At 38.2% G+C, this 24,349-nt stretch overlaps 4 protein-coding genes across 5 annotated transcripts in view; all 4 read right to left on the bottom strand.

Annotated features, from left to right (window-relative positions):
• Positions 1 to 3,868, bottom strand: part of LOC107696050 (squamous cell carcinoma antigen recognized by T-cells 3-like) — a 30,512-nt gene extending 26,644 nt beyond the window's left edge. Inside the window, exons 1-3 of the mRNA XM_016496196.1 lie at positions 3,586 to 3,868; positions 709 to 835; positions 202 to 306 (exon numbers count right to left, since the gene is read on the bottom strand). Of these exons, the coding sequence (XP_016351682.1) occupies positions 202 to 306; positions 709 to 835; positions 3,586 to 3,783 (430 nt within the window). The 5' untranslated portion in view covers positions 3,784 to 3,868. The remainder of the gene's footprint in view (positions 1 to 201; positions 307 to 708; positions 836 to 3,585) is intronic.
• A 7,820-nt stretch (positions 3,869 to 11,688) lies between these two features.
• On the bottom strand, positions 11,689 to 15,747 carry LOC107696065 (transmembrane protein 119-like). Its single transcript, XM_016496211.1, has 2 exons — positions 14,952 to 15,747; positions 11,689 to 12,699 (listed from the first exon to the last, which is right to left on the bottom strand). Exon 2 carries the CDS (start codon positions 12,682 to 12,684, stop codon positions 12,010 to 12,012), a length of 675 nt encoding a protein of 224 aa, XP_016351697.1. The 5' UTR covers positions 12,685 to 12,699; positions 14,952 to 15,747; the 3' UTR covers positions 11,689 to 12,009.
• Positions 15,748 to 15,840: 93 nt separating this feature from the next.
• LOC107696064 (P-selectin glycoprotein ligand 1-like) lies at positions 15,841 to 18,344 on the bottom strand. Its single transcript, XM_016496210.1, has 2 exons — positions 18,046 to 18,344; positions 15,841 to 17,591 (listed from the first exon to the last, which is right to left on the bottom strand). The coding sequence occupies exons 1-2, from the start codon at positions 18,046 to 18,048 to the stop codon at positions 16,668 to 16,670; spliced, it is 927 nt and encodes a 308-aa protein (XP_016351696.1). The 5' UTR covers positions 18,049 to 18,344; the 3' UTR covers positions 15,841 to 16,667.
• Positions 18,345 to 18,442: 98 nt separating this feature from the next.
• Positions 18,443 to 24,349, bottom strand: part of LOC107696062 (coronin-1C) — a 56,037-nt gene continuing 50,130 nt past the window's right edge. For both annotated transcript variants that reach the window (XM_016496207.1, XM_016496208.1), the window contains 4 exons: positions 23,196 to 23,341; positions 22,349 to 22,406; positions 21,353 to 21,595; positions 18,443 to 20,809 (listed from right to left, as the gene is read on the bottom strand). In XM_016496207.1, the coding sequence (XP_016351693.1) occupies positions 20,690 to 20,809; positions 21,353 to 21,595; positions 22,349 to 22,406; positions 23,196 to 23,341 (567 nt within the window). In that variant the 3' untranslated portion in view covers positions 18,443 to 20,689. The remainder of the gene's footprint in view (positions 20,810 to 21,352; positions 21,596 to 22,348; positions 22,407 to 23,195; positions 23,342 to 24,349) is intronic.

The raw sequence follows: 24,349 nt of genomic DNA, 5'->3' as shown, positions 1-24,349 counted from the left end.
AATGGCTGCAATATAACAAAGAGTGAAAAATTGAAGGGGGTCTGAATACTTTCCGTACCCACTGTATATACATATAAACAGTATTTTACAGTTAGCTCAAACATTTGATCTATTATTACATTTAGAAAACAATAAAAAAAATTTGACCAAATCTAAGTTTCAAAGAATCGAAAAATAGGAATACATTAAAGCCACACTTACAGACATAATCCTTGACAGCCCTCTCGAACAGCTCGTAGACTTTCTCACGGTCTGATTCATCTTCTGTTAGGCGAATTTCATCCTTCAGCCAGTCCAGCCAAATCTCTGTTCCACCAAACAAATCAGTCAAACAGAGTCACACAATACCCATATCACCACATCATAAGATCTCAGCACTCCTTTAGATATTAAACACATTAGCGCAGTCCAGCGCTATATAAAGAACTCTCATTATCATGTCCAGTAAATTAATTAGAATCATTAGGACAATTCAAATTTTCCTGCAGGGCTGCAAAAAGTCCTGTCCCAGGAGATCAACTTTCCTGGAGACTGAGGAGTACTCAAACCTCAAGAAATAATCAAAAAATAGCCTGGACTCTAAAAGCACTTAATGTTCTTTTACATTATATAATATGCACCACTCTCTGTTGCAATATCAGAGAAAATCCGGCTAACGCACAAAGAGAGCAAAGAACAGAAGAGCGAAACAAAATAAGGATGTCCCACCTTCAGTGAGAGGAAAGAGTTCGCTCATCTTCTGCCTGGCCTTGCGTAGTCTGTGAAGCTTCCCTTCTTGCCGCAGGAGTTTGATTAGGTCAACATGGCAGTTGTAGTCAAACACGTTGATTGACAACTGTAGAAATGCACATGGGGTGTTGACATTAGCTTTATCATATTCACTTTGTATTCACAAAATATTACAACTGAACTGATTCACCAAGCATCTCATAGACATAGAAGTTGACCTACTAAAGTTTAACATCAGGAAGCATGTTAAACTCATTCAGCATCAATACATCAATGTGAGATTACACTGTTTGAAGAAAAATCAAAATCATGAACCATACAAGCAAAATATCACATGATTGCAATGCTTCTGGAAGTATGCAAGGTATGAACTAAATCCTTCTAAACTACATTACTCCATCAATTCAAATTCTTTCCAAATATTTAACAACCTATACGTTTGGATGGGAGGATGGCTTCATCTGGACAAGGCGAGCATTCACTGTAGTCTAGCATGAAAGAGTGGGAGACACTGGAACAGCGCCACTTCCCACAGAGAGAGAAACTGTGTGGGACCTAAAAACATTGGAATAAATCAGATAATGCTTACCAATGTGACTTCTTGTAATTGATCCACTGCATTTTGCAGGGAACAAGTGAAACTTTAATCTCTGCTTTCTTATGTATTGCAGCTGAACACAAACTGGCTGATGGTCTAGAGATCGGACACACTTAGTTGACATTACAGCTGCTGCATGACTGTGGTTGTACAGAAAACATCAGTGACTTTAGTTGTCAGGAACGCTCTGAACTGAACAATACAATGCATGCAAAGCCACAGAGACTGAACCAAACCTGTGCATTAATCATGGAGAATCACAGATAAAGCTGTCACTCTTGCTGGAATAAAACTACATCTTAAACCAGTCTAAAGCCCTATTCGCACGGGATTAGTATTATCTGGTGACCTTGTGTGATTTTGAAATCACCCCCCCCACATCTGAATTTCGTGTGGTGCATTCGCACGGGATAAGCGAAGCCTGTGATTTTACTCGAATTTACTGACTTGTCTCCTGGATACCCGGATGTCAAGGCTTTGAGAGTCCCGTTCTATGGTCCAGATGGATTTTAAAAAAAGAAATTAATATATTTTCGTGCGCTGTGTCATTTACATTTCACCAGGTTAAAATAATATCTCAAGCTTTATGCTTGATTTATTTGTAACACATTAACCTCAAAACCTTTTCAGCTTTCTCTTTCTGCAAATTGTATGGTGTAGCGATATGATGACAGCAGCCAAAATACTATCAAACACTCCAACGCAGCTCCATTCTTCGCGAAAGATGGATAAAAAGGCGCACAGCAAACAAAAACCTCAAAAAATGATAGGCGACCCGCCAAATGCTGGCCGAATCACAGAGATGCCGATTCGCACGGGACTAATATTATCACAGGACCTGGGTGTTCGGCGAAATATGGTAGGTCATTTGCGGGGGAATTTTTACTTTACAAATTACAGACATGGCCGATTCGCACGGGATTAAGATCACAGACAACCTTAATGCATTTGCAAGATGCTTTCATCCAAAGGGACTTACACTGCATTCAGGGCATACATTTGATCAGTTCATGCTTTCTCTGAAGATCTAACCCATAACCTTGGTTTTCCAAGCTAGACCATCTTAAAGGGATATTTCACCCAAAAATGAAAATTGTGTTATCATTTACTGATCCTGACATTGTTCCAAACTTATGTGAGTTTCTTTCTTCTTTTGAACAAAGAAGATATTTTTTAGAATGCTGGTAACAGTAGCCATTGACTTCCATTGTAATTTTCAATACTATGGACATCAATGGCTGGTTAATAACTGGTTAATAACTGGTTAACAGAAGAAAGAAACTCATACAGGTTTGAAACAATTTGAGGGTGAGCAAATGATGACGAAAATTTTCATTTTGGGTAACTATCCCTTTAAACCAGCTATGGCTGGAATAAACATGTTTTTTTTAGCTGGAATAGATACATCGTTGCATTCTTTCAAGTAAAAAAAAAAACTTACTTATGCTCTCATAATCTTAGTACAAAAAGAAACATGGAGTACTACAAATTTATAAAGTCCCTTTATTGTGCCGCACTGGCGTTTTCATCTACTACTGTATACAGTTTGTCAAAACATAAACAGCATCCACTCCAAAACAGAAGGCCAAACCCTAAGAGCCCAGAGCAATGTAAGGAGTCAGAACAAACACGTGGACATGACCATTACTGCCACTGCATGTGGTCTGTAACCTAAAACTAATGTGTTATAAACATGATTCAAATCTAAAGACATCACAGGAACTAACAGGTGCGTCTTTGTCCTCATTTGTAAGTCGCTTTGGATAAAAGTGTCTGCTAAATGACTAAATGTAAATGTCTTGACAACTCTGTTGCCTACAGCTGCTCCACATGAGCTCCATGGCGTCAGCACGCGTAATCAAAACACACCAACACTAAACTTTATTATTGTATAATTCACATAAATTATTTTGACATGCAAGGTCACAAAGCTCCATAAACACAGCTGGGACTGTATTTAGGTGGAAAACATAAGTAAAAAGGCGAAATGAAAGGGCAGTTTGAGGGTTAAATATCAAGACGCAAGTCTTCGCTAGCTCGCTTAAGCCTTTGCTAGCCACATTCCCCAGGAACAGAGTTACGCATTTCTAAATTTTATTACCCCTGACCATGTATTTGGTAAGTTAAGCATGTAGGACCTCTCTAATAAACGGGCTCTGCCAAATATATGAAGAGAAATTCCCCTGCAGAGTCGTTCGTGCGGTGTTTTGAGAGCTGCGTATGTGAGGACAGTCGTTAGCCTCATTCATTCCTCTCACCTGTTCCTCCAGCCTCTGGATCTCCGCTTCATTCTCCCGCTCGTCCTCAGACGTATCCTCTTCATCTTCCTCCTCGGAATGCTCGACTCCCATCCCTTCTTCTTCTTCCTCCGCCGACTCCATCTCTCGCTCCATGCCCTCAGCCTCCTTTTCGATATCTGGCAACAACGTCTGTTCTTCGTTACCCGTCGCCGCCATGTTGACTACTATCTGCCTGGAAACAGGGGCAGGGCTCGCGCACACACAACACAAGAGCTCGCGCGAAAAACAGGGGCTCGTGCAAACCAGAAGGCGGGGCTCGCGGAAAAAAAACAGGGGGCGCGTCCCAACTACAGGCATTGGCCGCTGTTGGCATTTTTGCTTGTGGTCTCTTCCAGCGAAATTTTCTGTGGTGGTTTAGAAAACTCTCATTCTTAGTCTGTCAATATCTGCATTAAAAATGTCACGCTTTTGTCCAAAGCAGCAGTAATAACATAACAATGACATTCCGAAAAATACACATATAATATACATTATAGATGTCAAATATTTAATATTACTCAGTGTTGAAGAGTAACTAGTTACATGTAACAGAATTACGTAATTTAATTACAAAATAAATGAAATCTAATACAGTTACTGAGAAAAAAATGTGCAATTAAATTACAGTTACTTGTGAAAATGTTAACGATTACAAAGGGGATTACATGTGAATATTGGCACACACATACAGATATGATTGATTTCTTTCCTAAATTGCATTGACTGCTTTAAAATATGAGAAACCAATGTTTCAGGAGCTTAGGACACAGAATAGGACACATGCTTATTTGATAACTGTTTTATTTCCTATTTGGGTTTGTGTATATGCTTTTTTTTTTAAGTCTGCATGAAATCAAAATTGACTTTATTTACTTTACTAGTGCACATTGCTAGTCTTGATGTGAACAATTAATCCGTGCAAGTTAATCTGCTGAAAAAAATTGTTTGTCTTCGTAATCTTTAATCAAAATCTGAACATTTACTTCCGCTCTGGAATGGCAGTCCTTCTCTGATGACGTCAGCTTGACGGCTTGGGCAGAATATCCTTCTAAACACACCCTTCTAACCGTTAGATTGCTATGAGTGAGAGACAAGAGAGGAGCAGCGCAAACACAAACTATGCCCTCTATTCAATATTCCGTTGCAGATGGAAATACGTCACTACACTGAAATAAAGTCGGCAGCAACTTCCGGTTCACGCGGACTTTAAGACTCACTGTTTTTTCCAAAGGATTGTTAGAGGCCGGTGTTTCCTGTCATAGCTATGCAAAGATCTGATTTAAAACACAGTATCATAGCTATTAAACTATTTCTTAAATCTGTATTTAACCTCAGAACGATCACTGGGCTGTAGGTTGCCAAGTTGAGGGAATAAATGGGTTGAAACTTGTATGCGTCGATCGTGTGAGAAAGATGCGTTGCATACAAGATCTGGCAACTGGACAACATTGGAATTTGTTGTCGTGATTATTCATATAAAATTAGGTTTGGCCCATACAAATTACGGGAGTTTTACCGGAAGCGAATGTAGCAAACATAAAATACGCCCAGTGGGATTTTTTTTATAGAAAGATTAAAAATACGGGAGAAATACGGGAACATATTAAAACGGGATGATTGCGGGATAGAATGGTAAAATACGGGAGAATCCCGGGAAAAACGGGAGGGTTGACAGGTATGATTACTATTGTAAATATGCTGAATATTATATACATTCTACAGTAAAGTGTACGGGGAAATCGCTCCCCCTGCTGGTTTAGTTCCATGAGTTGCATGTAAACAGCAATAATATCAAATACAGAACATATGCATATTTATACAAACATGGAATTTATATGATTTCTAATAAATTATAACTAAGCAAGGCAGTGAAAGCATTGCCCTGCTGGCTGAGTGCAGTTAATTCACTGCCACTAGGGCTTAATGTTTGTTTGGGCAAAACAGCGGTGATTAATTAAACATGACTAATGTATATTATCTTTGTATAATGATGTGTGCACTGAAAGTGTTGAGTAGCCCCAACTGTCGGAGTGCACGTTTGTGAGCAAAACAGCATCATATATTGATTGTAGAGACGCACAGCAAGTTTATAATAAAAATGTTCGCTGCCACTATCGGTTGAGTTGCGGGTGTAATATTCTGTGCTAAATATTAATTATAAGGCAGAAAATATCTATACAATGTAATATGAATGTCATATCTATAATATTTATAGTTTTTAATGTAAAATATATTTGTATAATGGGGTGAGCACTGTGCAGGGAAAGCGCTCCCCCTGCCGGTTGAGCCCTGTTTATGCAGTAGTAGTCAGGCATCATGGCGTTAGCGGCGGTAGCCAAGCGCTGTGCACCCTCTGCAATTTTCAGTAGATCTTTGTCATTACCAGAGCTCAGATCAGCCTGCTCTTATCATAAAAAGGTACGTGTCTCTTTTTTCTTACTGCCGACCATGTCACGAGAGTTGATCCATGATTCATTAAGTTGTAGTTATTTGAGATCAACTTTCAGCGTGGTTGCTAGCTAAGCTAACATTAGATAACTGCGCATGTAAACAAAACAGGCGGAACATTGTACATGTCCAACAGTATTTTCCGCAGTCTGTTTGAGTATAAAACACATGTCATCGGCTGATCTATGAGTTAAAATGACATTAATCCATATTTACAGTTAATTTCATAATCCACTTGTGTAACTGTCCTACAAACTCATCAGTGATGTCTTTCAGTATCTTAACTGTGCCACAGGTGAATAAACCTATATTTTTGTATGCTGACAGTTTTGTAAGTACACGTACAAATTTAAATAAGTGATTTACTTATAAAGATTAATTATCTGTAATGTTATTAAGGTCACTATCATTATCTATCAAGGACACATTTCCTTTTGGTGCTCTTTTGCATACTTTGATGAATGTATTTGAAGTTAAATAGGATCAGGATGTGGTTATTTGTTTTTATATGTCTTACATGTCATAGTTTTTTTCTCTCAAGGTGGTGGACCACTATGAAAACCCCAGAAATGTTGGTTCCCTGGACAAAAATGCCAAAAATGTAGGCACTGGTTTGGTAGGCGCACCTGCATGCGGGGATGTTATGAAACTACAGGTAAGACATTTTTGCTTTTAAATTCCAGTATATGTGTATGTGTATATATGTACACACACACTCTATTTACATCAGTAACTTTGTTTTGTTGTCAACCTGTCTGACAGATTCAGGTGGATGAAAATGGCAAGATAGTAGATGCCAGATTCAAAACATTTGGCTGTGGCTCAGCCATTGCTTCCAGCTCACTGGCCACAGAGTGGGTGAAGGGAAAATCTGTGAGTCAGTGTGACTCAGACCATTGCATGAATTCACAGTGTGATCAGATTATCTCAATGTGCTCCATATTTGTTCTCTCAAGCATTCCTACCAACATTTCAATGTTCTCTTTTCCATGTACAGATTGACGAAGCCCTGAAAATAAAAAATACTGAGATTGCCAAAGAACTTTGTCTACCACCAGTCAAACTTCATTGCTCTAGTAAGTGTATCAAAATGGCTGTTTGAGATTGCAAACACATGGATGGCAATAAAAAAAAGCACAAATGTTCTGATTTCATAATCTTATTTGTGTGATTTTTTTTTTCTGGCAGTGCTTGCAGAGGATGCTATCAAGGCTGCATTAGCAGACTACAGGCTCAAACAGAAGGACGACAAGGAGACATTGGCAGAAGCTCGAAATTAATGTCCTTATTCACAGACAAGTCACTGTCACCCACTCTTATTGCGACTCATAGAAAAATTGTGTAGTGTATATGCTTTCTGAGGATATAATAAACATATTAGCCAGCATCTATCATTACTACTCTATTCGCACTGCCTTTGCATTGCTGGTTTGAAGTGGCTTGCATTGACCGACTGTGAGGATCTTTTGGATTAAAGTTTTCTCCTGTATCTCTGAATCACACACACTAAAATAAACTCTGAATTCCTAAAGATCTCTTACTCTGACATGAAATGTCCTCCATGTTAAATGCTTAATACTGCAATGTTTGTAAATGTACACTACTATAGTTTATAAGGAGGAAAGTATGGGAGTTGAAAAATGTCTATTTGTTTAGATTTTCAGAGGGATCATTATAGTTTTGGCAATGATTGTAAGAAGCAGCATAAAAAAAGTCGCACTAATTTTTTTTACTTTGGTGCTGTATTATTTGTTGCAAAAGCTTAATAAAGTTGTAAATATTCATGTTGCATCGTTTTGTATTATTCTCTAGTCTACATATTTTCTGTGCAAAACAATTGCTTAAATACAGGTTATGAATGTGTGCTTATGTCTCCCTGAACTTGTGGAAGTGGTGCAACGCTCAGGTTTCGTAGTAGGATGTTCTTCAGTACCAAAAGCACTACGCATCAGCAAGCCTGTAGGCACACAAAGAACAGCCAGGATCGCAATGAGTGCCGGGTCACTGGACTGTAGTATTGTCCGAGGAGTGAGTTTGATATCTCTAGTTGGGGTCATTGAACTAGCAGATGCCACAGTGGATGATGCTCCTGGTGGCTTACCTGTCAAATTCTCCACACAACCAGGTTCCTCATCTGTGGCTGGACTGTAGGGTACTTGGCTGGAATAGGGTATAAAAGATGTACAATTTAGAGAGAGGCAGTCTTCGTAGCTCAGTCTGTCTAAGGTGGGCTGGTCTGACCCAAAGAATGACCTTGATATTTTGCTCTCAGTTCGTTTTGAAGATTCCCGACATCTGTATGAACTTGTGTTGCAAGCAGTATCAGGTCTAACCATTATAGCTGCACTTGTAGTCTGTTCTATATTACTTTCAACCAGTTTTTCAGATTCTGTGATTGTATTCACTGATGATATTTTCATAAAAAAATTTGGGCAGATGGCCATGGTCGATAGAGTTAATAACAACTTCTGTGCAAGGTGCAAAGGAGCTCAGCTGTACATACTAGATCCGTTGCCATCCGTAATCTGTCCGTTAGAAGCCACCTATAAAGATACAAGATGTCACACTCACAAACCCACAGGTTATTGGCTAGCTCCACTGATCGGAGATGGGACAATCCATCAAAAGCCTGCTCAGGTATAGAGCGTAAACAGTTACTGTTAATCTTTAGCACTTGTAGGTTCATCAGTGCCCCCAAGGAGGACAGATCTAGAGTAGATATGCAGTTCGCTGACACATCAAGGTGTATTAACGAAGAAGGTAAATTTGGCGGCAGACAAGACAATCTTGTTCCCCTTCAAAGTCAACATCCTCAGTCTGGTCAAACCTTGCAGTGCCCCCGGCTGAAATGCTCGTATCCGGTTATCCTCCAGATCCAAGTGTGTGAGGTTCCCAAGCTGCCTCAGAGACCCAGCAGCGATGTAGGTGATCTGGTTCTCTTGAAGCTGAAGGCTCTCCAGACTTGACGGAAGCCCCCGAGGGAAACGGACCAGTTGGTTGTTGCTAAGGCTCAGCTCCTGTAGGCCCGAATATGCCTGGAACACATTATCCACATTTCAGAGCCGATTCCAGGCTACAGAGAGGATGGTGTGCCTGGTGCTTAGGGGGGACGGAGCGAGGCAAAGTATATAGGCCAAGAGACTTGCACAGAATCAGAGCACCAGGACAGGGACAGCAGCAGCCTTTGGGGCAGAGGGACACAACCAGGCCAGCAAGGAGAGACGAACAGAGATACAACAAGAGACAGCAGAGAAGACTAGGATGCATGGCTCACTTGAGGGAAAAGATCGAGAGGGATGGATAAGGGAAAGAGGAAGAAGAATTTAGTAACTGCATCTCTTTTACCGCAAATGAATCAGTTGAAAAAAATTAATTACCATGATGGACTCTGCAGCTCCTCCAGGACGTATTTCCTTTCTTGTGTGTCTTCTTGAGCTCAACTCCTAACGCGTTATCAAACGTGTTTCTTAAACATAGGGATGTAGTACTCACCATTCTTGCCGTCTCAGCTGACCCCTCACTTTATCTGCTTCAAGTGCTTAACCTCTTCGCTCTTTCCTCATGTCCCTTCCAGAGAATGGTTCGTGCTCACCCTGAAAATTCTGGGTAGCGGCCCATCAAACTTTAATGGCAGCCTTAAGGTTTTGAGTTACCTGTTTTGTATCTTCTTCGCAATGCAAATTAATTGGGCACTCCAGTTGCTTTTCCCATGACACAGCTACACTGGGTTAGTAGAGTAGTTTTCTGATAGGAAACATGTTTAATAACCATTCTCTGCAAGGAATATGTTATTTGATCGTCTGAAGAATCGTCTGAAGTTATGCTAACCATAGCCAAAATCATGTTCAAGTCCGCATCTAATCATTCAGGAGTAATGAGAGCTCATGTCACTCTCACCCAAAGAAGTGAAAGTAATGTGTATTTCCAGAATTATTTAGCACCTCCCAGACAGAAGAGGGGAGAATTCAACCTTGAGCTACGGTTCTTTTTTTGAGGCTCAAGTTTCTGGCTCATTAAGGCTTCACTGCATATCTTTGATGTCTACTCTTTGGTGACAACACGCTTCCAACACTTGGCCTTGCACCATGGCAGTGGGGTTTTATTTTCAGTTATGAGGCTAATTTGCATTCAGCTGGCTATTAATCAATGATAGGCTGATAACATCACTGTAACAAAAGCTGCATATATTTAAAGAGGTGTGAGGATTGTTTTTATGGGAAAATGCCTTGCATGGAGGAATTCACCTATGATTCAACTTCTGAATGAACTTGGATAATCTACAGTCGGTAAAATGGGAATTATAAAGTTGTCCACAAAAAGGTTAATACTGGCACAATGTAAAAATGATTGTCTGGTTCTATCGCAACCAGTATATTTCCATTAAGACCAGATATTTCCAGATCTCTCTGAGAGCCTATTGGAATGAGCTTCTGAAATATTGATTGGACATTGTATGGATGTGACAAAAGCTCTGTAGCTTCCGCCGTTACGCTCTGCTGGGCTTTGTTGCTAGGGTTCTTGAGTTTCATATGCTTCAGCCAAACCAACACAATTCTTTTGACAAAACCACACCATTCAAGACAAACAGAGAGAACACAAAGAAGTGGTAACATTTATAATGTTCTATTTGAAATAAATGGCGTTCTTTTGAAATTATTATTCAAACAACCCTGAAAAAAAAAAGAATATATATATATATATATTTTTTTTTTTTTTCTTTTTTTTTTTATGTATGTATGTATATGTGACCCAACAATAGCAACAATACATTATATGGGTCTAAATTATAGATTTTTTTAATGCCAAAAATCATTAAGATATTAAGTAAAGATCATGTTCCATGAAAATATTTTGTAAATTTTTTTTTTTTCTTTTTTTTTTTTTTTTCTCATTGATAAGAAATGTTTCTTGAGCACCAGATCTGCATATTACAATGATTTCTGAAAGAATCATGTAGCACTGAAGACTGGAGTAATAGCTGCTGAAATTATGCCCTCTCAGAAATGCAAAGACATTCATCTGCAGTTTGGGGTTTTAAGATTTTATTTATTCATGAATTTATTGTTTTGAAACAATTTAATACTTTTATTCAGAAAGGACGCATTAAATTGACAATAAACATTTAGAATGTTACAAAATAAATGATTTCTGAAGGATCACGTGACACTGCAGACTGGTATAATGATGCTGAAAATTCAGCTTTGCATCCCAAAGAATAAATTAAATGTTTAAATATATTCAAATAGAAAATAGCTATTTTAATTTGTAATAACATTTCACAAGTATTATGTTTTACTGCATTTTTTATCAAATAAATGTAGCCTTGGTGAGCATAAGAGACTTCTTTCAAAAACATTTACAAAACATACAGACCCCAAACTTTTGAATTTATTTGGAACCGAGCAGAAGAGTTCATTTTTGGAGAGTTTATTTTTATTTTTCCAAAAATCAGTTAAACATACCTGACAAAATATTAGTTAATTAAATCCAATACTGAGGAAAGTCATAAAGTTTAGATAAAATAACAGTCATCATATACAACACCTGATAACAGCTTTGGGAAAATACAGCATAAATTATGGGTTACCATGCATATAGTCATTTCATTTGCAAAATATAATAAAGGAAAGTGGTCAGAAAAAGTTCCAAAAGACATTTTCTCAAGTCTCTCAAAAGTAGAAATTGATTCACAAAATAATTTCAAGTGTTGTTTATTTTCCATATGAATAATAAAACTGTCAACTCACTGTTTTGTTTTTTCTTATTTAGCAAATAAATTTTTTAAGAAACAGAAAATGAGTTGAACAAACATTTTTTTCCACTCTTCCTCATACACAGGTTGCAAAGCAACATGAGCACAAAGAGAGTGAGGGCATGATATCTACCAAAAGATTTATATCTAACAGTAGAAAAAGTTTGGAATCAAGCTCATTCCTGCAGGTACAGAAAAAGCTCTCACGCTGTGGTGTGATTGGCCTTTCTGAGGTGGCACGAACAGACCAGCGGCTGACTGGAGGTGACATTTGAGGTGGTAGGCTGAGGCTCCTCTTTCTTCTTGGGCTCATCTTTCTGCATCTCCTCCACCTCAACATCCTCCACCTTTTGGACCTCTTTCGGCTTTGGCCGGGGGTCTTTTCCTTCCTTCTCACCCACCAATGCTTTGGTGGGTTCTCGTAGGGTCTTTGCAGTTGTCGTCTTGCCATCCTGAATCTGGTTATGTGGTTTCTCAACAGCTTTACTAGGTTGACTCATGTATTTCCTGGGTGTGTAGGTCTTTGGAGGATAGTAGGCCTCAAGCTTGCGTTTGTGGCTCATCGCTGAAGCACAGCAGACGATGAAGATGATGACTACCAACAGAGAGGTCACGACAATGATGAGAAGCAAGTTCTCCTTCAGGAAGTCCACCACCTGGTTGAAAAGGAAGTCTTTGATGCGGTTGAAAGTGGCTGTTATGTTGGGAGGTCGCGAGGGAGATGGAGGAACATGGGTGGTACGAGCAATGGGAAAGATGAGTTCGGGTTCATCCCCACTACCCTCCATGGACACGTTGAATGGGGCGGGCTTGGCGAAGCAACTGCTGCCCCAAAGAGCAGTCAGGAGCAGAAAAACGAAGTGCAGAGAGAGTGACATACTTCCTCAAAAGACCTGTAAGAAAATGGACACAGATGTGGCCATTACTAGTCATTCCCAACAGAAACAGGAAGTGAGCATTATGTTTCATGAAGGGGGTTACAGCAGGTTTTTTTTTTTTTACATATTTGGAAGTTTGTAATACTTTACAAGTTCTCGTTAGTTAACATTAGTTAATGCATCAAATAACAATGAGCAATACATTCGTTCAACTGTTCATTGTTAGTTCATCTTAGCTCAGGTCCATTAAATAATATTAAGAGATATAACTTTTGATTATAATGTTGTAGAAGTAAATGCTGAAATTAACATTAACTAAGATTACTAAATGCTTTAGAATAATCTTTCGTTACTTTTTGTTAATTAATATAGTTAAGTAATGTTAACAAATGGAACCTTGCTGTAAAGTGTTACCAAGAAGTTATATTTTAGTAAAAACATTTTAGTAAAACACCACCAATAATAATAATAATAAAATCTAAACTTGTCACAAACAGAATGGCACTAAAATAAAAATAAAATAGGTATCCAAAAAGTACTATGGTATTTTTTTGTTTAATATTTTTTTATATGTACCATGGTATTTTTTGAAGTAACTTTGAGTACTAATATTAATATACCATGGTATTATTATTTGTTTACATCACAGTGCCATGGTGGCATTTTGTCTTTTTTTTTCTCTAACTTATTTGGGGATTAATGAATTTCTACAGTATTGCAAGGGTCATTTGCACTATTTTATGTAGCCTGCAACATACTGAACATTTTTCCTCTTTCAGTGATAGTAAATAGTTATCTAGATGGTCACGTACTCACACCGAGCTAATATCTGTATAATCGGTACTATCGGTTTTCTTTGAATCACAGGAAGGAAGCTTTTATCACACACACATCACTGTAGACTCTCTACAAACTGTTTCCTCGCAGGAGAGGAGCTATTCCTGTTACATCCAGTCATTACTTATTTGGGGTGGAGGCAGAGGGAGTCCAGGCCTGGTTTGTAATTTCCCTGCCTAGCTGATGCCACCCGCTCACCACAGAAAAGCAAAAGCAAGGCCAGATATATATTTGTGAGGGTGCAGCAAGGCGTGGGAGAGCCACAGCTCACAAGGCCTGTATTCACAGCCCAGCTGCAATGAGACAGGCCACAGAGTGAGACTATTTCTGCACTGCTCAAGAACACACATAATATATATTCATATGGTTTATACATCGTCAAGGCTCTGCATTATGGGTAGACTATTTTTAAATCTTTCATGCTAGACATAAACAATTTTAATATAATAACTGGAGGTGGTTTATTAAAAAGTATAGGATGGATAAGCTACTTTAACCATTAGACTTGTAAGCTGGCTCTTGGCTGCAGGCTAGGATTGGCGGGAATTTCTCAAACGAACACCATCAGAATTTGCAGTGTAACCTACAAATTGAATACTATCCAACAGAGTAATCTCTTCAAATGCCTTTACTTCTTTAAAACTTATTTTTATAAAACATTTCCCCCTCAGTGCTGACCACATTCTCTGCTCTGCTAATCGGAAGGCATTACACTTCCACTTGTACAGTTTTGTATTAGTAAATTACAAGAGGAGATAATAATCTCAGCAATGTGTTGCAGGAATGTTGCTTAAAAAAAGAGAGCAAACTCGGGGAGCATCTGCCAGATGAATCTAAATAGAATATGTGGTATCCTCTGTGCGGACCACAAAAAATGTAATAAAATAAGGAAAGACATTTTTTACAATAAAATAAAAAATGCAAAAAATATGTAGATTACATTAAAAAAAAAAAAAAGTATAAATGACAATACAACAAACTTTGTTTAAAGGACAATGGAAAATGGACACAAAAGTGAACACTCACTTCACATTTAAAATGCATATCACAAAATATCAACATAAACCCAAGATTTGTTTTAAAATATATATAGTGTATATAGGCTATAGTTAATGTGATAAGTTGGTTAAATGGCAAAATAGCATAGAAAAGCGAAGTTGGTTCTAATAAAAGATTTAGCAACATTTGTTTGCAGATACCAGTATTTGAAGTTTTGTATTTATGACATTTACTCATTCTTAAATACTTTTTGAGGCCACTATATCAGGAAAACATTAAACTCATAATTTTAACAAGTATTTTTGAGTAAAACGGATAAAAAATGTATTTGACATCTATTCTATGTATAGTGTGCTAAGAAATTATTTATAAAATGTGAAAGTGAAACATTACATATACTCTCTCAATGAAGGAAATGCTCAAATACTCACTGCTGGTGTTACTTCCTTTCTCTGATGCACTTTGACACCAACACTTCCAGCTACAGGTAGGCAAAATAAATAAAGACCAATACAGTTGTGAAAGAAAACTAGCTGCCTCTGTGTTGTCCTGAAAGGCTTATGGAAGCTTCTGACTGTGTGGGTTTTCCTAAAAAAAAAATCAGGATATTTGCACAAGGACATTTCCCTCCCCTCTTGCTCCATCTCCTCCCTTTTTCTGTCCATCTCTTTCTCTCCTCTAGAACACGAATGGATGCATGGGACAGGGACAGTCAGATGTTACAAAATAACATATTAGGATGTAAAAATAGCTTCACATTGTATTACTGTATCTTGTTAATTTTTTTTATTAACATCAGAGATTGAACCGCCATTAATTGGTCAAAAAGGTCAAATAAATTGACCCATCTACCAATTTAACTATTCATCATTGCATGTTATTTCAAATAGCCTACTAAAGCTGCTTATCTTCACAATTTTTTATATTCTTCAGAAACTACTTAAATTTTTCGACTGATGTCACATAGTAATTGGAAAATGTTAACCAAAAGTTAATTAGCTAGCATTATTTCATTCTTGTTTGGTCTGGCTCAATTATGGTATGTAAAGTAACACCCACTTTTTTCCTGATCCAATTTATTCCCAATGGAATGGAAAGTATAATCAAGTATAATAATTTCAAGTAATTTCAGCTGATTTTCAAAAATCTTGTTTAGTTTGAATCTCATATAACTTAAACAAATAAAAATGGGTTGCATACAGCAATTCACATTGACTTTAAAATGCAAGACATACAAGTGACTTCTATTAAATGATTTATTTAACATTTATAAAATTAGTTTGGGTTAAGAATAACTGGGTTAACACTGCACTATGACTTTGTCATTTTGCACAACATTCATCCATCAAGTACTTTAACACATTCAAACTGAAGTTGCCTACACACATACAATTTACATAGAGAAGGCCTATTATATAGCTGAAAAAAAAAGTACCTACAAAAATACTACAATAAAAAAGTAACTAAATGTGAACAGAAAAAAAATCTTTGCTGACTACCTATTGGTTTTTGCAGTGTTAATCTGGTTGGCTTTGGTCTTTTTTTTTTAATTCACACAATGGAAAGTATGTAATTTCTGTGCAAAAGCTCAATTCTTTCTGGGCAAATGTGGGAAGCATCTATTTTATGTACATTTGCAATGATAACATGTTATATTCAGACTGTGATAATCTCCAACATCACTCTGTAAATTATATAGCGCTAACTGAACCACAGACAGGAATAGACCATATTCTGCCAAACCTCACTTATGTCTGTGCTCCTTAGAGAACATAGTAGTATATTTCAACACTGATTAAATATAACATTACAACATCTTCACACGTGCAAAAAAAAAACCAATTACAATATAAATGTTCCACTGGTTAAATAAAAGACGTGGAATGTTCATTATTGTACAACAAAGCATAAAATGGCACTTCAAAGCCAGGTATCAGATTACTGAATTTATTTCAGATTACTGAAACTCCCTAGAAAACTGATAAACCTGCACCATAGATATACTGTGGATTTTTTTTTGACAGTGCAAACCATTCAAGAGCTGGGTTTGTGTCAAACCTGAGCACTGACTTAATGTTTGAGAGTAAAAAACTCTGTGATCCATCAATAAAGCGCTGGTTCCCAGTGCTACAGAAAGATTTAAACTTCTAAAGAGGGCCTTCGGTATCAGGTAGAAAACTGTTTAGAGTGAGATTATCTCCATCAGGATCTCCATCCTCAGTATTCGGGATCAATGCTCCATTACTTTTGGGATGTCGTCTTGGCTTTGGAACAGGGTGATCGGTATCATTCATCAGGGCAGATATGCAGACCATCTCAGTCTCCTGGAGAAGCTGCGCCTTGTGCCTGTATCTGTATCCCGAGAGTTTCGTAGCCAAGCAGATGGTGCTAATGATAAAGATGGTTGTCAACGCTGCCATCGAGGTGATTGCGATGAGGCAACGGCTCACAAGTCCGTCCCCTTGAGAAGAGGCAGTGGAACATGAGTGGGGCATTGCTGTGGTTGATTTTTTGGTGGCTGTTGAGGTAACTTCAGTAATTTGTCCTTTTGCATCTGTGGACATTCTTCTTGTCGCTGCTGTCATGTGCTTCTCCGTTACCTTACTGGGCTTCAACGATGCAGGAAATGTGGGGGAAGAACTTCCTGCATGTGAAATGTGTCCAGTACTAATATTTATTTGGGGAAGTTGGGTGTGAAAAGTACTCTCATTATCTGTTGGCCGGTGAACTGTCAGGTTCTCGGTTCCTGCAGAGTAGTTTTGTTGGGTGTGGTTCAAATCTGGGGTATGAAGGTAATCTGTAGATGCTGAGACCTTTAAATCAGGTTTTAAAGTTTCCACCTCAACTGTCTGTAACGTACTCGAAGCCTTCAAAGTTTCCACAGTGGTGCTTCTTGCATTCTCAACTTCAGCTACGGTTGCTGTACTCTGTGTGTCATTGGTGTTTATCGATGTCACATTGTGACTAATTTCCCTTTTCATCCTAAGAGGTCTTGACGTGACTGAACTGCTCAAAGTCAGCAGGAAAACAAGAACTGGTAAACACCCAAATCCGTTAGTCACCATTGCCATCTGCACAAAAAGGACAGAGAATGTTGCAATAATGCTTTAGATGCACAAAACATTTTCATACGCAAAAAAAGCACATTTATATACTGTATGGTTATTCCTCTCTAGTATATTCAGTGCAGAGGAACTTTAAGACAATGAGAACTGAGAGCAAACTGAGGTCTAGCAACAGTGAAAGAACAAAACACCTAATTGTTACATACTAACGGGTTGCTCGTACTTTAACAAGCTCATGTGGCAGGTTGAGTTTGTGAATATAGCATGTGGTTACACCATTTACACCATTACGATTACCGTCATGGTAACACTTCATGAAATCTTTAACAATTTACATGCAGATTCAGTCATGTACACTCTACAGTTGATGAATTTCAAAAATCACACCACATAAACCTAAATTCTGATTTAAGACACAAAATTTAAGACGAAATTAAAATAAAAAAACAAAACTACGTACCATCCGTTTCTACTGTTGAACGGGTGTTGATCTGGAGTTCAATGGAACGTTAGGCCCCCTCACACGCTCACAATGCTATGTCTCAAAACCTACTCGCTGCAAAAATACAGGAAGTCAAACCTCATGAAGCGCCAGGCTAAAGCGGAGGTTCTCAAACTCTGACGCAAACACAAATGAGCAAGACGAGACTTAAATATCACATCTTAGTTCCCTAAAACACTAAGTTAGAGCTTGCAACCAACTACACTTCCACAAAGAGAGGTTTACTAATTAGAGAAAAAAAAGAGACAAAGGCCAAAAATTCAGTTTATTTTTTTATTTTCTGGTAATCAGTAAGACTCTTTATACTTGAAGCAGATGAATGAACAAAAATGGAACAGTTATGCGCAAAATTGAATTTCTAGTTCTCCTTCCTTTCAATTCTAATTTCATTTTATCATTGGAAACATTAAAGGCTCACAGTGTGCATATTGAGGGAAAATGGGAAATTTATTTAAAATCATGAGAAAATCCAAATGATGGACAAACACCTTCCTACAGCCAAAGAAAACATGTAAAGGAAAAAAAAGAAAACATATTTACAAAGCATCTAAACAAATCACTTACATCCAGCCTTCATCCTGCATTATCATTTCAACCTCCATAAATCCCTTTTCACTTCAATCATTCACTCCTTTGAAACCACACACTCGAGGCTGCATCACAGATGCCTCCTGAGGCCACTTAAACACTCAATATGGAACCATCACACCTCCTGAAGTTGATCCAGCTTGGCACATCTGTACCCATAAACACGGCCCCTACATTTTCAAACCCTTCACTTTAAAACTTCACCAAAAAAGAGAGAAAGCAAAAGCGTGAGAATGACATCAGAGGTATTGAGTTGTTGCTGTTGATGCAAACAGATCTGTTTCAAATGAAATTCTTATAGGTCAGGTGATGGTTCTGAGGTGAGAAGATGGTGGCTATTTTAGGCTAAAAGGCATGCAGAGGAGGGAAGGTGCTTTTCAGAACCTATGAAAGAGGCACTAGGCAGTGATGCAAACAGAAATGAGATATGTAGAAGCGTCAAACTGAAAACCACAAGAGAACGCTCTGACGAAGGATGTAGCCAAAGCAATCTGAACAACAGAATCAGTTTCCTCTCTTCCTGGCATGACCAGTACATAACCAAACAAAAAAAGCCACTTGCCATCAACTCAAACGTTCGTGAAATCATCATCTAGACGTGAGCTGCCCCTTGAGAGAATTGGTTCTGCTTGGTTAGGAGAGCAAGGTAGACTTAGAACTTAGGAAAAGGAAGTTAATCATGACTCACTATTTTGCTGGTAGTCACAGTCTAAAATGCACAGCAAAAGTATGTACAGACAAAGCTGTTGAGACTCAAACAAGCTTGGTTTCTGAGACAGTGTGGACGGCACAACTCAAGATGAGGTTTGTAGGAATTCATGAGAAAGCAAAGCAAACCTAACAGTGTTCCTTAGACCTGAATGACATCTGAATAGAACAAAGTCAGGGTCAAAGCTATCAAGCCGGTAAAGCAATGAATGGCGCAACAAAGTTTTGCTGCTAAAGCTATTGAACATCTATGGGCGTTATCTTGTTCTGAGTTTATATCATCATGTTTTGGGACGTGAAACTAGAAGCTGAGACTTTCTAGAGTTTACAAAATGAGACCCACACGGTTTCTGGCTTCATTCAGGCTTCAAACAGAATAAGACTGAAGAAAAGTTCAGATACGTGGAAACAAGAAAGGGGAAAAACTGACTCAATTTGCTTGTATTACCATTACGATGAGTAACTTTTGCCAACAAGAAAATGTTTGGAGTTGTGAGCAGAGTACACATTGGCTGTGTTCATAGCAACCACCAGAACCACAATTATTTTGATTATTTTGCTAATTAATATCTTAATACTTTTACATTGGTACCTGTTTAACAAAAGAAGTCCTCTAGTGGAATATTTTAGTGCACCTGTATTGTTTTCCAGTACTGGTTTGTAAACTTTTTCAACTCCACGTTTGCCAGGTTTTTTATTTTATATTTTATTCTCTAGAAAGACACGTATAACAATGATGAATGGTTCCAATGATCTCCCCTCCTTGCATACTAGCATATTGCTTTGTCCCTTATAAGAAAGAAATGAAAATCTAGTCAAATACTGTCAGGGAGGTGCATAACTCCTCTATAAATTTGGCAACTCAGAGGGCGAGAGGGGAACTGCAATACTGATGGCTACTTCAAACTTTGAGCTCATCAAGTTCATGTAACTGCTTCAGGATGCAATCTTTTGGTTCACAATTTTTAATAAGAAAAACAAAACAAAATTCTTAAGACCTTTCAAGAACACCAGATAAAACACAGCTGTTGCAGAAAGATTTGGAGTGAGATTGAGTAAAAAGCTAAACGGGTCAAATTTTGAGAAACTGAAGGAGTTTCTTGCTTTCCAAATGGCCATGAGGTATAAACAGGTTTTAGGGATTGCAAAAAAAAGAAGAAAAAAAAAAAAATGTTGGAATGTTGGTTGGAGTCTTTTCAAGGCAGGTTTCAGACGGAACGCTGTCATGGTGATTGGCAGTGACGGGTCCCGCCCACCTGGCCAATGGGATATCCTGAATAGAAGGGGAAGGAATTTCAGGGTCCTTTTAGATGTCCATTTTAGACAACTGCTGCTCAAGTTTGGCAATTCTTTTTTCCTGACTGCTGACCAGCTCTCTGAGAGATTTCATTTCTTTCAAAACTTCATCCAGCTTAGCTTCACTTTTCTGTTCAGGAAGAAAAAGTAGAAGACAAAAGTTAAGGACAATGAGTGCCAGTTAAGGACAACTTGTGCCAATAAATGTGAGTTATGAGTCATAACTGATATTAAAAGTTTTTTTTTTTTTCCAAATGATTTTTGGAGACCAGAATTGGAAAACTAGGGGTGTGTGTGTGTGTGTGTGTGTTACATATACATATGAGAGCTGGGTAAACACACGGGGCGGGACACACATGTGCTGTTGCTGTCATGTGGTTAAGCAGGCATGTGGTTGGGGGTTGGGTCTGCTGTAGAACATCCTTAAAACTATAAAAACACTATATACGAGCCAAAAAGAGAAGCTGGCCTTGAACAATACAATCATTTAGCTGCATGTAGGTCACACTGAACCACGGTGCAATTTACAAGTAAAGAAATTGTGTTTATATATTTTTCAGGGATCTTCGAGAATGGAGATTTGGGAGGAAAAAGTGCATAGGAAAGCAAAATGTAATGCTGTAGGATGATAATCCAGATAGCAAAAATAGATAAGTAAACAAGTCCCACTCACAATAGATGGTGTGGAGGTGGCAGTCTTGATGGCAGGGGTGGTATTCTCTGTATTCTTGCTTAGCTTGTTGTCTAGGATGTTCTTCTTGACCACTTTGAGATCACGGTTCTTGCCTGGGATGTATCCATGTTTCAGGGATATCAGGATAGGGTCTCCATTCTTCCCTTCAAACCATTCCTCGGCCTCCAGGGGGGCCTCCGGACCCGCAGTGTCAGGGTAAAGGTCATCCTGGAACAAGTCCGACTGATGGAAGGAAGAGTGTTATAAGTTGTTAAGATATGCAGTAGATGAATCATGCAAATCATTCAATCAATCATGCAAAAGATGCAGAGTTCAGTTACTTGGTGTCAAAGCTGTTTTCTCAATTTATGTCTTTTGATCATTCTTTTGTGGCTAGTGAAAATGTTGTCCACGTATTTTTATATATTTTTTGGAAACAATATTTATATTTTTCAACAAATACACTACCATTCAAAAGCTTGTTGTCAGTAAGGTTTTAGAAAATGTTTTAATGTGGCTTGTGAAAATTTTGGCAGCACTGACCCTTAACTATCTTACACTGGTCCTGGGTCAGAGGGTTATTCTTATTATTGAACCCTTATAGGGACACAAACATAAATAAAGAAGGTGAAGTGAACAAGGCTTTCTATTTTGGACACTGACTCCTCCAGCATTGTTGCCTAGGTGCCGTGGTAAACAGTTAACGGCAGTACTCACAGTCGTACGAGTTGGTTTGAACATACTGCGGTTTAAAGCCAAATAATAAAATGTGATGAAAGACCTGTAGTGGAGGAGTAGTATAAAATTAATCAAACCCAGTCTGAAAACCACCTGAATGAGTTTCAAAACAGGGTCTGGTAAACTAAAAGAACAGCTCTTTGACAATACCAGAAAACAGAAGCCAAAGCAGGAAGTTGTGGCTCAGAATATACAGTCCAGGCTGCAGGGCTGCTGTACTCTTAAAAACAAAATAGCAAAACAATTCAAAAGGCTCACTTTTCTTGGCACGGTCATGATGATAGGTTCACACTTTCTCTCATGCAGTTTGTAAAACCTGAGAACACACACAAGCACACAAGTCTATTAGAACATTTCACGAGGGCAGCAGATGTTAGTGCAGGACTCATTTGGGAAGTCAAAACATAACAGTGTGAGAGACAGGGAAAATACCAACATACAAAAATAACACACCAAGCAATTATGCATGAGCCTTAGATGCCCATAAAATGGAACCTCTATTCATGCATCAGTCCTCGTTAGGAATATAAATCTTATTCTGAAGGATCCAGTAGCCCTTTGTTAACCAGGTCTAGTGCTGCCCTCTTTTGGGTGGACTGGGACTCTATCTTCCCGGCATGCACTGGTGTAGACATATAGCACTACAAACTATATATTAAAAATCTCAGCAGTTTATGAAAAACTAGCAAAACCTAGACTAAATTAACTGCATTAAATATAAACAATCAAAAAAGGATGGGGAAAAAAACTTGCAAAGAAACATCCGGGTCATATTTCACCTTAAAATAAAAGGATATACACACACACACATACACATAAATAAGTCTCACCCCCCCCTCTCTATTTATCATAATTTTTATAGTAAAGAAAACCATCCTGTCTAGTTACAATTATTTATTACTTTTTTATCATTTATTTGTTTTATTTAAATCAGTATATAAGTAAAACACACACAATGTGGAAATATTACATGGTCTTAAAAATAGGATAAAATAAAAATAAACCATTTATTTTTGGGGTGAAATATGACCTGGTCATATTCCTGACATGTTTCATGAGATTCTACCACGTACTACCATCAGCTAAATAATTATTGTTGCTATACCTTGCGATCTCACACTTGTTGACGTCCAGTCCTCTCTTGGGCATGTATCCCATGCCCCTCTGAGGCTCCTTAGTGGTAAAGGTGTTGAGGTAATGGACAAAAGGAGCTTCATCTGTGATCTCAAAGTAACGGATGCTGCTGTCACCCTATTAGAGACAAAACATCAGTCAGACACTAAAACCCTAATGTTACTACCATCGTACCATTTGCAATAAATAAACAGAATGCAACATAATAAATACTAAATACTAAATATCCAGGTGTACACTACCGTTCAAAAGTTTGAGGTCAGTAAGATATTTTAATAAGCTCACCTTGCATTTATTTGACCAAAAATGCTGTAAAAACAGTAACATTGTAAAATACTGTTACAATTTAATTTTTTTCTATTTTAAAGGGGTGGTTCACTGTTTTTTTTCTAGGCTTGATTGTGTTTATGGGGTGCAGTCTAACATGTGTTAATGCTTTGTTTAAAAAAAACCGCATTATTTTTCACATAATTTACCTTTATTCCACACTGCTCTGTCCCTTCTCTGAGAAACGCGCTGATCATTTCCTGCTTTTATGAAGCCCCGCCCTCAGAAATAGGCGATGGGCTCTGATTGGTTAGCTAGCCCAGTGTGTTGTGATTGGCTAAACCGCCTCTAGTGCTCGTCTAAACGTCCCGCCCCTCTCCTCAGTGGCATGTGCTCCGGTTGTATTGTAAACAGCGGCGTCGTTAATACGCCCGATTGATCAGTTTGAGCCCGATTGAGAAGCAGAGGATATTATTGAAGAGGATTGTGCAGAACCTCTGCAAGCACGGCTTTTAATGGTAGACCTATGTTTTTTGTTTGTTGTTGTCTCACTTTTACATATGTTGTTATTTGTAAATGCTACTGCTTATGTTAGCTTTTAATATACGGTTTTATCCTGATTAAAGCTTTAATACAGTACGCGCATCCATGTATAACGCTTCTCATAGCTACGTGAAAATAAGTGTAATGTAATGGAACAGTTCATTGTTGGAGCTGAGCTGTATGAGAGAGAGAGAGAGAGAGAGAGAGAGAGAGAGAGAGAGAGAGATGCAGAGCGTGTGCAGAGCAGGGCGAGGTGAGGAACATTATTAAGAACCGCTGCTTTAGAACATTGATTTTGAAACTTGTGAATCCATT

Source organism: Sinocyclocheilus anshuiensis, unplaced genomic scaffold, assembly GCF_001515605.1.
Source record: "Sinocyclocheilus anshuiensis isolate Anshui unplaced genomic scaffold, SAMN03320099.WGS_v1.1 scaffold935, whole genome shotgun sequence".
Lineage (NCBI taxonomy): Eukaryota > Metazoa > Chordata > Actinopteri > Cypriniformes > Cyprinidae > Sinocyclocheilus > Sinocyclocheilus anshuiensis.
Note: the sequence above shows the minus strand (reverse complement) of the source record. Positions and strands in the feature narration are given on the sequence as shown.

Bases quoted from the DNA above. Each gene is read 5' to 3' on its own strand.
- LOC107696065 (XM_016496211.1), bottom strand. From the start codon at position 12,684: ATGTCACTCTCTCTGCACTTCGTTTTTCTGCTCCTGACTGCTCTTTGG.